At 41.8% G+C, this 15,982-nt stretch overlaps 1 protein-coding gene across 1 annotated transcript; it reads right to left on the bottom strand.

Moving 5' to 3' along the window:
• Positions 1-1,026: 1,026 nt before the first annotated feature.
• LOC133125324 (hepatitis A virus cellular receptor 1 homolog) lies at positions 1,027-9,464 on the bottom strand. The gene is made up of 7 exons (XM_061237155.1): positions 9,407-9,464; positions 8,062-8,403; positions 4,734-4,825; positions 4,317-4,403; positions 2,936-3,020; positions 2,000-2,082; positions 1,027-1,071 (listed from the first exon to the last, which is right to left on the bottom strand). The coding sequence occupies exons 1-7, from the start codon at positions 9,462-9,464 to the stop codon at positions 1,027-1,029; spliced, it is 792 nt and encodes a 263-aa protein (XP_061093139.1).
• Between the last annotated feature and the right edge of the window lie 6,518 nt (positions 9,465-15,982).

Raw genomic sequence — 15,982 nt, 5'->3', positions numbered from 1 at the left:
AGCCTGGGAGGCTTCTAGGTGGATGTTGAAGTCTCCAAGGAGAATCAGTGGGGTGCCATCCTCAGGGAAGGAGCTGAGAAGGGTGTCCAGCTCATCAAGGAAGCTTCCCACGGGCCCTTTTTCCACTGCTGAGCCTACATAAATACAGCATGATTCTTATGTTATTCATGTCATGCTTATGGCTACTTTCATATTACAAAGCATACATGAAATCCATTTTCAAGGGAAAATGTCACATATATGCTACAACCTATGGATTTTCAGGGATATCAGGGATTTTTTTATTTTCTGCAGATTCAAGTTTGAAAGTATATTTTAACAATAATATGAATTGTCCAATTAATACATTTGATACAACAAAAGGACAGGTTTTGAAACATTAAACTAATGCAAAAGTCTTGGGGCTGAATGGCTGTTCAGGTTATCACTCACTCAAGAGGACATCGCAATACGAAAACAACTATTTGAGTAAAGATTGTATGACCACATATCCAGTGAACTGGGTCTCACATTTCTCACCACATACATTTTGTGTGTTTGCTGCCATATGTGTTAATTATTTACACAGTGTAGGTTTATTCAACCCTTATTTACACAGGCTGGTTTATTTTACATCAGCAGGGACACAAAGTAGTTTTGTCACAATATCTTATTTTAATACAGTGAACAGTGAACAAACTGTACACCTTCGAAGGATCTCATACATCACTACAGTATTTACAGAATTTGCAGTTTGTTGTCTCCATGACAACAGACATACGTGAAACGGTGCTCTGTCCTGTCGGAGTGTGTTCCAGGACCAGATCTGACTCGCTGTTTCCGCGGCGACGGACGCCTGCTTGACGACGAATGCCGCACCTTTGCGTCCCGTTTGCCGGCGCTTTTATTTTCCCTCAATTTGGAGCTCCCGATCGTTTTCACCAACCGTCCTCAGCTTGGAAGAGCAGACGCACACTGGCTCTCCTCTGAAACACGTCGTCAAACCGCGACTTCTTTTCGCGACAGTTTCCTTTGCACACACAGCTGTCAGAGTATCTGTGGGTACAGCATGAGGAAGCCGAATGTAGCCGCCTGCGTTTACCAGCAGGGGGCGCTGAATCCTTTCCTTACTGGAAACCAAGCCATTGACGTTCCCCCAGAAGCTCGCAAAACAGGCGAATTGAAGTCAATTTAAAACTATGAATTTACCCTGACAAAATTATGCTATTTTAGACATTACTTTTAAATTCTGAATTGTCTTGAACTAATATATCACTGAACTAATTAGGGCCTGATTTTTCCCCTTCTTTCTACCCAGGTCATACCTTCACGTTTAGGCACCCAGTGCTCATGCTGAGAAGCCCCGTAGTCCAACATGGCCGCCTCCATGAACCGGCTTCATTGAGCCACTGAGCAGCTCCCATAGGAACCCATGCAGCGGTAGGCGAAAGCTGTCTCCAGCTCTCATCCGTGTCGCTGGTGGGAGCAGACAGCAGTGCAGCAGTAGCACAGGACCTGCTTCTAAATCTCAACTCTGAGTGACGTGTGACCTGGGGAATGTGGATGCTAAGGGTTTTGCGGAAATGTGCACCTCTCCAGTGTATTGTTTGTGTTTTTTGTTCTTGGAGGGGTTAGGGTATTATATTATTTGTGTTCTTGGGGGGTTAGGGTATTGTATTATTTGTGTTCTTGGGGGGGTTAGGGTATTATATTATTTGTGTTCTTGGGGGGTTAGGGTATTATATTATTTGTGTTTTGGGGGGGGTTAGGGTATTATATTATTTGTGTTTTAAGGGGGGTTAGGGTATTATATTATTTGTGTTTTGGGGGGGTTAGGGTATTATATTATTTGTGTTTTAAGGGGGGTTAGGGTATTATATTATTTGTGTTTTGGGGGGGGTTAGGGTATTATATTATTTGTGTTTTAAGGGGGGTTAGGGTATTATATTATTTGTGTTTTGGGGGGGTTGGTTCCCATCTCTGCTTTCTGCTGAAGCTGAGGCGGCCCTGCTACACCCACGGGTGCGTCAGTTGGGACAGCGGGGGCGCTGTCATCCGACTGCGCACTTCTCCTGCGATTCTTCTGCTGAAGGGACCTGAGGTCTGTGCACAGAGGAGGGAGGGGAGTTTACACAGCTTGTCCACTTCCGCATTTAAAAAAATACACAAAGAGCAGAAAGCGGATTCCATTTGGCTCGGTTTCCATGTTAGCATAATGTGTTAGCTTAGCATAAAGACTTGGAGCTGATAGGAGTCAGTAGCCTACCTTCTTCAAAGTGTGGAAATACAGCAACTCTGAAGCTGTCTTATTTACATGAGACATCATGTGTATTTGAAAAATTGTAAAAACGAGAGATGTTTTCTGAGAAGTTTGACAGTTGGAACTATAACCCGCATTTATTACTACCACACATTTATCCTTCCATCCTCACCTTACCTTCAGAAGGATACATGTTTGTTCATTTATAGTTCCTACCGTCTAACTTTTTCAAATACATGTGATGCCTTGTGTAAATAAGAGAGTGTTGGAGCTGCTGTAAAGTGTATTTCTTCACTTTGAAGAAGGTAGACTACTGACTCCTATAGGCCTCAAGTCTCTGTGCTTTATCCTCAGCTACCATGGAAACTGAGCCAGTGAATGCAGAAAAATTAAAATGAAATCGAACATCTCATCTAAGTCAGAAAAGAGGTATATTTCCCAAAATGTTGGTGTAACATCGAGGACCATATTGGGAATAAGTATTTTCAAAACTTTAATGTTTTATACTCAGGAAAGTCACTGTATTTATTTGAAAGTTATGTTTGAAGTTTTATCCTCAATAAACTAAACTAAATTAAAAGAGCTTTCCGAAAAACAGAAAACAATTGGGTCAAATTGACTGTCATATTGGCTCCATACACTGTGCAATCCGACCGTGTATTAGTATTCTCTGATATTTAGCACATCAGTACCCACCAAGAATTACCAGGACAATCAGTCCTGGGATGAAGATGACCAGTCCTAGCCTTATGATATTTCCGTAGAATTTGTGAGAAATCTTCTGAAATCAGAGAGAAAACAGAGAGTCTAAGTGTACAGAAAAACCAAGTGAGAAAATGATTCAGTATCGATGAGATACTGAAACTGTGCAAAACTGGAAGACGAGTGTCATTTTCTGACAGTACGTAGGCGACCTCTGGGCTCTTATTTGCAGGACAAAATAAGCTTAGACTTTAAGGACTGTGACAATTAGAGGATTTTTAGAATCCTCCGGAACTTCTTCCGTATTAGGTAGACTAACGTCAAGTGGAAGCTGTGTGAATTTAACAACGGAACATGCGATTAAATAAGGTATTTTTGAAAAATATCAATTAGGATTGCCTTTCCCCAAACCCTCCTGCTCAATTTATTTTGATTTCATATAGTTTGTTGTATTTACGCCAAGCAGTCTGACATGTTATTGTATAAATGTGGTTTCCAAACCCAGATCAAAGACTGGAGAAGCTGTCCACTACTAACCACTTCTAACTCAGCGGACTGGTTAAGCTTCTCGAGCAAACGTGCCTCTTCTCCAGTCAACGTCATTGTGGCATGTAGTATATCCCATGAGACTAGGAAGGTAACTTTAGTGTCCGATCAGACAACTCTTGTTAAAGATTCATTTTAAGAACGAAGAAGCGATTTTACCATAAACATCCTAAGAGCAATACCATACAATGTCCGACTGCACAAGAGATTGAGTTTCCAGTTTTTTCTTCCCAGTTTTTAAACAAAATAGAGAGAAGGAGACGTGTATGTATTTGATATTTAAGAGAGAGAGGGGGAGAGAGGACTAATGAGAAGTGAGAACGTTTGAGCGTCTGTCTTGGTGATAACACTTCCAGTAGTGGAATTTGTCGGATACACAGTGTGATGTTAGGAGGTTAGGATGGCAGTACGGTCACTGCAAGCCTTAAAAGATCATCAGAAGAGCCAGGGTGTGGTGTCGCAGTATCAAAATAAATGCCCATCAATATAGTTTAGCGTGCTCAATGGAAAGACATTTCCCTGATGTGTGTTTCTTAAATATTAGCCGCATTGTTTTACGGCACTCATTTGTTTGGGGGGGGGGGGGACTAAATTCTGCGATTCTGGATTATCGGGTGTGCTTTCTCGAATCCCGGAGAATATTTGATTATCCCACGGGATTCTGGTTTGTACGTCGAGGATGTTTTCACTGTTTTCGGAGTTCACCATTTTGTGTTTGGAGCGTGTCGATCTGCTGCTGGGTGAGATCCAGGCTGGCACGTAGTTGTTTTATTACTTGGTGTAATCAGCCACGGACATGTCATTTACTGATGGAAGTGCGCACACTCACCTCGACTTCGTTGGAGGGAAGATCGTCTGTGCTGGTGGAGGAGTCCATCTTGATGGTTGGCAGGTGGGTTGCGTCTTCCATTATGTCCTGAAAGAAGTCGTCGTCAAGGTCTTCCACAATGACAAATGTCTGTGTTGTAGCTGAGTGAAATCAGGTAACAACAAACGGGTTTCCTTTTGTTGGATTCTGAAGAATTAGGCGATTACGCTGTGTTTTTTTCCCTGAGTTAGGGACAGGCTTGTGTGTCTAGCAGGTGTGCCCTGTTGAATTCCTCCACACCCTATGTTCTCAGAGCTCATGCAGAGTGTTCCTGTTGATTATTAAGCCTCTAGATCAATAAGGCCAGTTGATCAGTAAAGCTTGTTGATTAGTACGGCCTGTTGATTAATAAAGCCTCGTTTTAGTGCAGAACCGTACCTCGTTTTGGACCGTAACCAGGAACGGGACATCCAACTTCTCAGTTTCAGCAGGTATAGTTGTCCGTGTTTCAGAATGAGTTTTCTGGGCAGCTGAAACCATGCAACCATGTGTCATGTAGTGTCTGTATGTCCAAACACTTTAAAACATACACTCAGTGAGCATTTTATTTGGTTGAGCTGTATATCAGCTTGTTAAGGCAAATATTTCATCAGCCAATCATGTGGCAGCAACTAAATGCATAAAAGCATGCAGGCGTAAAGAGGTTCAGCTGTTGTTCAGACCAAACATCTGAATGGGGAAGAAATGTGATCTAAGTGACTTGACTGTGGAATGGTTGTTGGTGCCAGACAGGGTGGTTTGAGTATCTCAGAAACAGCTGATCTCCTGGGACTTTCACGCACAACTGTATCTAGAGTTTGCAGACAATGGTGCAAAAAAACTAAAAACATCCAGTGAGCAATTCTGCAGGAAAAAAAAAGTTCACGAAATAAGTTTAATAAATACCAAATATAGTGCTCACTGAGTGTATAGTTATATTATATAGTATACAGTACTGTGCAAAGGTTTTAGGCTGGTGTGAAAAATTGCTGGAAAGTAAGAATGCTTTCAAAAATAGAAATGTTAATAGTTATTTTTTTATCAATTAACAAAATGCAAATTGAGTGAACAGAAGAAAAATCTAAATCAAATCAATATTTGGTGTGACCACCCATCAGGGATTTTGTAGGCATATAATGATCATCAATTTAATATGTAGGTTGAAACAGTTTAATGTCAGAAGTCATACACCATGGCATGACTGAGCACAGCAACAAGACACAAGGTAGTTATACTGCATCAGCAAGGTCTCTCCCAGGTAGAAATTTCAAGGCTGACAGGGGTTTCCAGGTGTGCTGTCCAAGCTCTGTTGAAGGAGCACAAAGAAACGGGCAACGTTGAGGACCGTCGGCCAAGGAAACTAAGTGCAGCAGATGAAAGACACATCATGCTTACTTCCCTTCACAATCGGAAGATGTCCAGCAGTGCCATCAGTTCAGAATTGGCAGAAACCAGTGGGACCCAGGTACACCCATCTACTGTGTGGAGCAGTCTGGTAAGAAGTGGTCTTCATGGAAGAATTGTGGCCAAAAAGCCATACCTCCGACATGGAAACAAGGCCAAGCGACTCAACTACGCACGAAAACACAGGAACTGCGGTACAGAAAAATGGCAGCAGGTTCTCTGGATTGGTAAGTCAACATTAGAAACATTTGGCTGTAGCAGAAGGCAATTTGTTCATCGAAAGGCTGGAGAGCGGTACAAAAATGAGTGTCTGCAGGCAACAGTGAGGCATTGTGGAGGTTCCTTTGGGTCTGCCTTTCTGCAAATGGAGTTGGGAATTTGGTCAGAATTAATTGTCTCCTCAGTGCTGAGAAGTACAAGCAGATACTTATCCATCATGCAATACCATCAGTGAGGCATCTGATTGGCCCCAAATGTATTCTGCAGCAGGACAATGACCCCAAACACACAGCCAATGTCATGTAGGGATAATTTTCTTAATTGATTTTAAGGATAATTTTCCTAATTGATTCTTAATTTACAATGTGTGTTAACATAGAGATAATCACGTGATCAAAGATAACCTTTTATTATAATCCTTATTCGTATTAGACCACTTCTTTATTGTGTTTTTACTGGATCTGTTTTATCAGACGATGCTCACTTGTTATATCTTATATGTGCATTTTTCCCCGCACAGTCATAATGTCATTAAGAACTATCTTCAGCATGAAGAAGAACAAGGAGTCCTGGACCTGATGGTATGGCCCCCACAGAGCCCTGATCTCAAAATCATTGAGTATGTCTGGGATTTCATGAAGAGACAGAAGCATTTGAGGCTGCCTACATCCACAGAAGAACTGTGGCTAGTTCTCCAAGATGTTTGGAACAATCTACCCGCCGAGTTCCTTCAAAAACTGTGTGCAAATATACCTAGAAGAATTGATGCTGTTTTGAAGGCAAAGGGTTGTCACACCAAATATTGATTTGATTTAGATTTTTCTTCTGTTCATTCAGTTCTTCTGTTCATGCATTTTGTTAATTGATAAAACTATTAACATTTCCATTTTTGAAAGAATTCTTATTTTACACCATTTTTTTACACCTGCCTAAAACTTTGGCACAGTACTGTATATATAATGTAGTTCATGCCTACTGTCAGGGAACTGGCTGTTTCCCGTGACCTTCGTCCCCACAGGTGAAGACTTGTTTCTGCTCAGTCACAGCATTTTATTCACTCGTAAGACTTTTATTCAGTTTGCAAGCAGAGAAAAGAATGAGAGAGTAAGAATGAGAGAGTACCTACAAGACTCACTGAAGCTCTACAGACATAGACAGATTCTTATATTCACTGTCTCAATATTACATTATTGGCATTTGGCAGACGCTCTTATCCAGAGCGACCTTCAGCCGATTAGACTGAGCAGGAGACAATCCTCCCCTGGAGCAATGCAGGGTTAAGGGCCTTGCTCAAGGGCCCAACGGCTGTGCGGATGTTATTGTGGCTACACTGGGATTAGAACCACCAATCTTGTGTGTCCCAGTCATTCACCTGAACCACTACACTACAGGCTGCCCCACAATATTTGTGGACCGAAGGCTAGTTTCAACTATAAGCAGTCAACTAAGGTAAACCATCTGAATTCTAAGAACAGATCTACCAGATCTAACAGATTTTCCTGTTGTTTTTCACACCTCCTCAAGGTGCTACCTGTTCTGTCACGGGTGGCAGACAGAGGAACCAATAGCAGACTCAGGGGTTATGAGAAAATGGCAGGTTTAAATACGGCAGATGAAGGGGCAGACAGAGCGTAATCAAAACAGGCAAAGTACAAAAACCAGGAGGTCAGTCCAAACAGGGCAGAGGTACAGAGATCACAATGCAAGAGAAAGCTCCAGAGGAGAACCAGGCAGGAGTAAAAAAACCGGACAAGGAGGCTAGAACAAGGGGGAAGGAATACAAGTGCTCGGAACTCGAAATCAGGAAAAGATGAACTGGCAATTATTCCAATCTCTCAATCACACATTCATTTATAATCAGTACAATCTTCTTTTAAGCAATATATGAAGAGACTGCTGTATAAAAACAAACTGCTCATAAAAGTATTAGGAGTAGAAGATGCATAAAAGAAAAATCTTTGCAAATGGATATAAAAATGATGATTATTTAAAGCATTTATTTACAGGAGATATAATAGATTTTTTGCAACAAAGTTCCTTAAAAAACCCACAATTTTCCAATTTGCTATGAGAAAACCGGCAACCTCATCTGTAGCGCCCTTACCTTTTACAACAGTCAAGTTAAAGTTTAGCTTCAGGTCGTTAAACATGCCTGGAATCACCACCCTGCATCCGTAGATCCCGGAGTCTTCCTCCGTTAGGTTGATGATGGTCAGTGACACGTCTCCCTTCTCTACTCCGCTCTGTAACCGGTATCTGCGCGATTGTTTGAAGGTCGCTTTTTCTCCGTCGGTTGAAACGATTGTGTTGCTGCATTTGTTTATCGGCACTACGTCTCTCCCCCAGCATATCCGTGTGAGTCCGTTAGCTTTGGCATCGTAGCGGCAGGGCAGAGTAACCGACTCTCCGGTTTGCCCAATCAGCGTCTGCGTGGAGCCGTCACAGACTAGAGGAGAGGCAATAAACAGAAGCTTAGTGGCTTCGATTTAAAAAAATTCCCTTTTGCTAGTTTCTTATTCGACATCTCTATTTACTTCCCCTTTTCTATCAGTTGCAGTATTGTTGTTGAATGCGTCCCATTTTTGCTTTATATATCACAGCCATAACGCGGGAAATGGAGTAGGCTGTGTAGTTAGGAACACTTTACATTAATTACAGTAGTTTACCATTAATTACATACATCATTTCATTCACAACCTTACCGTTAAAGTGACTGTAAATTATAATGTATAGATTATAATTTATCAGAATTAAATAACCATAAATTATCAGAGGGGTGTATCCACTACACATCCATCCACATCATTTCAAAGTTTTAATGTAAATTTTTTCAAATTTTCAAAATTTTATGTAAATTAAAATAATAAGACACATTTCAAAGTAATGTGAATGACTATAATAAAACATATTTAAAGTCAGACACAAATTATGTATTGAAAACAATGTCATGATGGTATGGGTGTGGTCTGGACTGCCTCCCCACCCCACCTCCCTCCTCCACTCCTCCCAGAAATGCACCACGACAAGTACATTGTACTGGAGAAGGAGGGAGACTGTGGGGTAAAGTTGGTTGAGAGATTAAGAGATGAAAAGTAACAACATGCAAAACTCCACTCAGAAAGGGGCCCTTGACAGTGTTGTTGTGAGGCATAGCTCCTGCTACAAATCTCTCTCTGAGAGAATCTCTCCTCATACATCTCAGCCAGCCTCAGATCACAGAAAGACACAAAGGTGTTGGAGTGACTTTGTGTTGGAGTGTCTGTGTGTTGGTATGTCTGTTTGTCGGAGTGTCTGTTTGTCTTTGTGTCGGTGTGATGGTGTGTGCGTAAACGAGTGTGATGGCAGTGTGATGGGAGTGTGATGGCAGTGTGATGGGATCATGATGGGAGTGTGATGGGAGTGTGATGGGAGTGTGATGGGATCATGATGGGAGTGTGATGGGAGCTTACCTGGTAGCAGGTGGAGGAGCAGCTGGGTCAGGAGGATGGAGCTGCAGAGCGTGTTCATGGTGAAATGATCACAGATTCACAGCACACTGCACTTACGTGGACACACACACACACACACACACACAGCTGTGCGCTGGTTCGGTCACACACACACACACACACACACACAGACCTGTGCGCTGGTTCTGTCACACACACACACACACACACACACACACACACACACACACACAGACCTGTGCGCTGGTTCTGTCACACACACACACACACACACACACACACACACAGACCTGTGCGCTGGTTCTGTCACACACACACACACACACACACACACACACACACACACCTGTGCGCTGGTTCTGTGGTCAGCTGTCAGCCCTCTCTCTGTTAGTCACATGACTTCCTTGTTCATATGTGTTCTCAGAACGGAAACAAATGCTCATTTTCTATTAATCTTGATCTAACTTTAACTTTGAGTTGGCGTCCTCATGTATGGGTTTTTTTTTGCACTGGTCTGGTTGCTGCGAGCAGGTTGATGTGTGACCTCAATTATTTTTCCACTGCTGAGCCTACATAAATACAGTATGATTCTTATGTTATTCATGTCATGCTTATGTCCACTTGCATATTAGAAAGCATACATGGAATCCGTTTTCAAGGGAAAATGTTGCATATATGCTTCAACCTATGAATCATATTGGGGATTTTTTTTTTTTTCTGCAGATTCAAGTTTGAAAGGATATTTTAACAATAACATGAATTGTCCACTTAATACATTTAATATCGCAAAAGGGCATGTGTTGAACAGTCTTGGGGCTGAATGGCTGTTCAGGTTATCACTCACTCAAGAGGACATCGCAATACGAAAAAACAACTATTTGAGTAAAGATTGTATGACCACATATCCAGTGAACTGGGTCTCACATTTCTCACCACATACATTTTGTGTGTTTGCTGCCATATGTGTTAATTATTTACACAGTGTAGGTTTATTCAACCCTTATGTACACAGGCTGGTTTATTTCACATCTGCAGGGACACAAAGTAGTTTTGTAACATATCTTATTTTAATACAGTGAACAAACAGTGAACAAACTGTACACGTTCGAAGGATCTCATACACCACTACAGTATTTACAGAATTTACAGTTTGTTGTCTCCATGGTAACAGACATCGGGGTATGTGAAACGGTGCTCTGTCCTGTCGGAGTGTGTTCCAGGGCCAGATCTGACTCGCTGTTTCCGCGGCGACGGACACCTGCTTGATGACGAATGCCGCACCTTGTTTGGGGTGGTTAGGGTATTATATTATCTGTGTTCTTGGGGGGTTAGGGTATTATATTATCTGTGTTCTTGGGGGGTTAGGGTATTATATTATCTGTGTTCTTGGGGGGGTTAGGGTATTATATTATTTGTGTTCTTGGGGGGTTAGGGTATTATATTATTTGTGTGTTTGGGGGGGTTAGGGTATTATATTATTTGTGTTCTTGGGGAGTTAGGGTATTATATTATTTGTGTTCTTGGGGGGTTAGGGTATTATATTATTTGTGTTCTTGGGGGGGTTAGGGTATTATATTATTTGTGTCCTTGGGGGGTTAGGGTATTATATTATTTGTGTCCTTGGGGGGTTAGGGTATTATATTATTTGTGTTCTTGGGGGGTTAGGGTATTATATTATTTGTGTCCTTGGGGGGTTAGGGTATTATATTATTTGTGTTCTTGGGGGGTTAGGGTATTATATTATTTGTGTCCTTGGGTGGTTAGGGTATTATATTATTTGTGTTCTAGGGGGGGTTAGGGTATTATATCATCTGTGTTCTTGGGGGGGTTAGGGTATTATATTATTTGTGTTCTTGGGGGGTTAGGGTATTATATTATCGGTGTTCTTGGGGGGTTAGGGTATGATATTATTTGTGTTCTTGGGGGGTTAGGGTATTATATTATTTGTGTTTTAGGGGGGTTAGGGTATTATATTATTTGTGTTTTGGGGGGGTTGGTTCCCATCTCTGCTTTCTGCTGAAGCTGAGGCGGCCCTGCTACACCCACGGGTGCGTCAGTTGGGACAGCGGGGGCGCTGTCATCCGACTGCGCACTTCTCCTGCGATTCTTCTGCTGAAGGGACCTGAGGTCTGTGCACAGAGGAGGGAGGGGAGTTTACACAGCTTCTGCCCCCGGGTGGCAAAAACCCTCGTCCACTTCCGCATTTAAAAAAATACACAAAGAGCAGAGAGCGGATTCCATTTGGCTCGGTTTCCATGTTAGCATAATGTGTTAGCTTAGCATAAACACTTGGAGCCAATAGGAGTCAGTAGCCTACCTTCTTCAAAGTGTGGAAATACAGCAACTCTGAAGCTGTCTTATTTACATGAGACATCATGTGTATTTGAAAAATTGAAAAAACGAGCGATGTTTTCTGAGAAGTTTGACGGTTGGAACTATAACCCACATTTATTACTACCACACATTTATCCTTCCATCCTCACCTTACCTTCAGAAGGATACATGTTTGTTAATTTATAGTTCCTACCGTCTAACTTTAACTTCTCCGAAAACATCCATCCATTATCTGAACCTGCTTATCCTGAACAGGGTCGCAGGGGGGCTGGAGCCTATTCCAGCATACATTGGGCAAAAGGCAGGAATACACCCGGGACAGATCACCAGTCCATCACAGGGCACACACACCATTCACTCACACCTACAGGCAATTTAGACTCTCCAATCAGCCTAACCTGCATGTTTTTGGACTGTGGGAGGAAACCGGAATACCCGGAGGAAACCCACACAGACACAGGGAGAACATGCAAACTCCACACAGAGAGGCCCCGGCCGACAGGGATTCGAACCCAGGACCTCCTGGCTGTGAGGCAGCAGTGCTACCCACTGCACCATCTGTGCCACCTCTCTGGAAACAACTTTTTCAAATACACATGATGCCTTGTGTAAATAAGACAGCTTTAGAGTTGCTGTGAGGTGTATTTCTTCACTTTGGAGAAGGTAGGCTACTGACTCCTACAGACTTCAAGTCTATGCTTTATCCTCAGCTATCATGGAAACTGAGCCAGTGAATGCAGAAAAATGAAAATGAAATCGAACATCTCATCTACGTCTGGGTAAGTCAGAAAAGAGGTACAAAATGTTGGTGTATTCCTTTAACATCGAGGGCATATTGGGAATAAGTATTTTCAATACTTTAATGTGTTATACTCAGAAAAGCCACTGTGTATATTTCAAAGTTCTGTTTTAACTTTTATCCTCAATAAAGTAAACTCAATTAAAACAGCTTTCCTAAAACCAAATGAATTGTCATATTGCCTCCATACACTGTACAATCTGACCGTGTGTTAGCATTCTCTGATATTTAGCACATCAGTACCCACCAAGAATTACCAGGACAATCAGCCCTGGGATGAAGATGACCAGTCCTAGCCTTATGATATTTCCTTTGCATTTGTGAGAAATCTTCTGAAATCAGAAAGAAAACAGAGTCTAAGTGTAGGTACATAGGTTGTCCTCATATTGCTCAGGCTAGCCAAGTTATGTTCCATGATATCTCTATGCTAACGCTACCATATTTTCAATGGACTGTCATGTTGTCACCTGAACGGTTGGCCGACCATAAACCAGTCTCCGCATTCATGGGTGGAGTTTGAGCGCCCGTTACCTTCTGGGTAACACGGGCTGCAGCTTCAAGCCACTGGCCGAGTTTGTTTTGAGAAGTTTTGCCCCATATTTAGGAAATGGCAACACTGACTGTGATTGAAAAAACAATGCCTACACACATAATCTAAGCATTTAATCCACATAAACTCAACTGAAAAAAGTGTGACAGAGCTCCTTTAAATTCTCGTCACATGAAGTCTATTGTGAGCAATACTGGATGTGCTTTCTGGAATCCTGGAGAAAATTAGATTAGACTGTGGTTTGTATGTTGAGGATGTTTTCACTGTTGTTTGAGTTCACCATTTTGTGTTTGGAGCGTGACGTAGTTGTTTTTTTTACTTGGTGGAATTTCTCAAGGTTTTCCACACTGACAAATGTCTGTTTTGTAGCTTGTTCAAATCAGGCAAAAACAGGTTTCTTTTTGTCGGATTCTGATGAATTAGGCAGTTCTGCTGTGGTTTTTTCCAGAGTTAGGGACAGGCTTGCGTGTCTAGCAGGTGTGCCCTGTTGAATTCCTCCACACCTTATGTTCTCAGAGCTCATGCATTAGTAAAGCCTGTTGATTAGTAAGGCCTGTTGATTAATAAAGCTTAGTGATCAATAAAGCCAGTTGATTAGTAAAGCCTTGTGATCAATAAAGCCAGTTGATTAGTAAAGCCAGTTGATTAGTAAAGCCAGATAATTAGTGAAGCTTGTTGATTAGTGAAGCCTGTTGATGAGTAAATTTGGTTTATTAGTAAGGCTTAATAAAGCCTCGTTTTTAGGGCAGGACCGTACCTCGTCATCCAAGTTCTCCGTTTCAGCAGGTAGAGTTGTCCACACCCCTGTTCAAATCAAGCAAATTAGTTTTCTGGATGGCATGTGTCATGTGTCATGTACTGTCTGTATGTTAAATACGGAACAGGACAACAGGTGAAAGTCATGAAAGTGACAAAATGGTTCCATGTTATGACATTATGATGTGTTTCTTGGAATATAACCTGTGGTCAATTACAAGAAATACCAGAAATATATTTACATTTGGTCCCCTGAAATGTAATCCTAGGTGTACATGGATGCACAGTAAGTGCCCTTACATTAGTGCTGACAGTCTGCACTTTAACCTCATATTCATGGTTTCATTTCAAATCCAATGTGCTGGAGTACAGAGCCAAAGTGTGCGTGCTAGAGGTGTGTTAGATTCAGGTACACCTGGAAAAGATGCTGCTGTCATTTGTAACGTTGGCACTGGTGCGGGAAACATCAGGTAGCAGAAGGTTTCAGATCTGCCACATGAGAGGACAGCTATGAGCTGTATACCAAGGCTTATTAAACCCTTTAAAATATACACTCAGTGAGCACTTTACTCACCTTTATATCAGCTTGTTAATGCAAATATTTAATCAGCCAATCATGTGGCAGCAAATAAATGCATAAAAGCATGCAGATGTAAAGAGGTTCAGCTGTTGTTCAGACCAAACATCAGAATGGGGAAGAAATGTAATCTAAGTGACTTGACTGTGGAATGGTTGTTGGTGCCAGGGTGGTTTGAGTATCTTAGAAACAGCTGATCTCCTGGGACTTTCACGCACAACTGTATCTAGAGTTTGCAGACAATGGTGCAAAAAAACTAAAAACATTGAGTGAGTAGCAATTCTGCAGGCAAAAAAAAAAAAAAGTTTACAAAATAAGTCTAATAAATACCAAATAAAGTGCTCACTGGGTGTATAGTTATATTAAATAGTGTATATATATATATACACTACCGGTCAAAAGTTTTAGAACACCCCAATTTTTCCAGTTTTTAATTGAAATTCAAGCCGTTCAAGTCCAATGAATAGCTTGAAATAGTACAAAGGTAAGTAGTGAACTGCTAGAGGTTAAAAAAAAAGGTAAGGTTACCCAAAATTGAAAAATAATATACATTTCAGAATTATTCCAAAAGGCCTTTTTCAGGGAACAAGAAATGGGTTAACAACTTAAAGCTGTTCTGCAGCAATGGGGGTTGATCAAGCCTTGAAAGTTGGTGCTACCAATTCCTACAGGTGTTCCAACTTTTCTTGATTACTCTGTCTGCATAAAAGTAGTGTTGGAACACACTATGGTACCATACCCTTGTGAGCATCATTTGAACAGTATTGTACTGCAGAAAGTAGTGTGTTACTATAAAAATGGTGAGAAAAAGGCAATTAACAATGGAAGAGAGACATACCATCATGACACTTAAAAATGTAGGGCTTTCCTACAGAGAAATTGCGAAGAAAGTCAAGGTGTCAGTGAGTACAGTTTCCTTCACCATCAAAAGGCACTCAGAAACTGTGAGAAACTCTGACAGGAAGAGGTCTGGCAGACCCAAAGCCACAACAGAATCAGAAGACAAGTTTCTGAGAGTCAACAGCTTGCGTAATAGGCGGCTCACAGGACAACAGCTTCAAGCACAGCTTAATAGTGGTTGTAGTAAGCAAGTCTCAGTTTCAACTGTGAAGAGAAGACATCGACTTGCAGGTTTGAACGGTCGAGTTGCAGCAAGAAAGCCATTGCTAAGACGTCAGAATAAGAAGAAGAGGCTTGCCTGGGCCATGAAACACCGCCAATGGACTACTGAAGACTGGAAGAAGGTGTTATGGACTGATGAATCAAAGTTTTAAATCTTCGGTTCATCACGCAGGATTTTTGTACGCCGTCGAGTAGGCGAAAGGATGGTTCCTCAGTGTGTGACATCAACTGTCAAACATGGAGGAGGAAGCGTGATGGTCTGGGGCTGTTTTTCTGGATCCAGGGTCGGTGACTTGTACAGAGTGAGAGGCACCCTGAACCAAAACGGCTACCACAGCATTCTGCAGCGCCATGCAGTACCCTCTGGTATGCACCTTGTTGGTCAGGGGTTCATCCTACAGCAAGATAATGACCCAAAACATACGTCCAAGCTATGCC

The sequence above is a fragment of the Conger conger genome, chromosome 3 (genome assembly GCF_963514075.1).
Source record: "Conger conger chromosome 3, fConCon1.1, whole genome shotgun sequence".
Taxonomy (NCBI): Eukaryota; Metazoa; Chordata; class Actinopteri; order Anguilliformes; family Congridae; genus Conger; species Conger conger.
The sequence above is the reverse complement of the archived record's forward strand: the minus strand, read 5'-3'. Positions and strand labels throughout refer to the sequence as shown.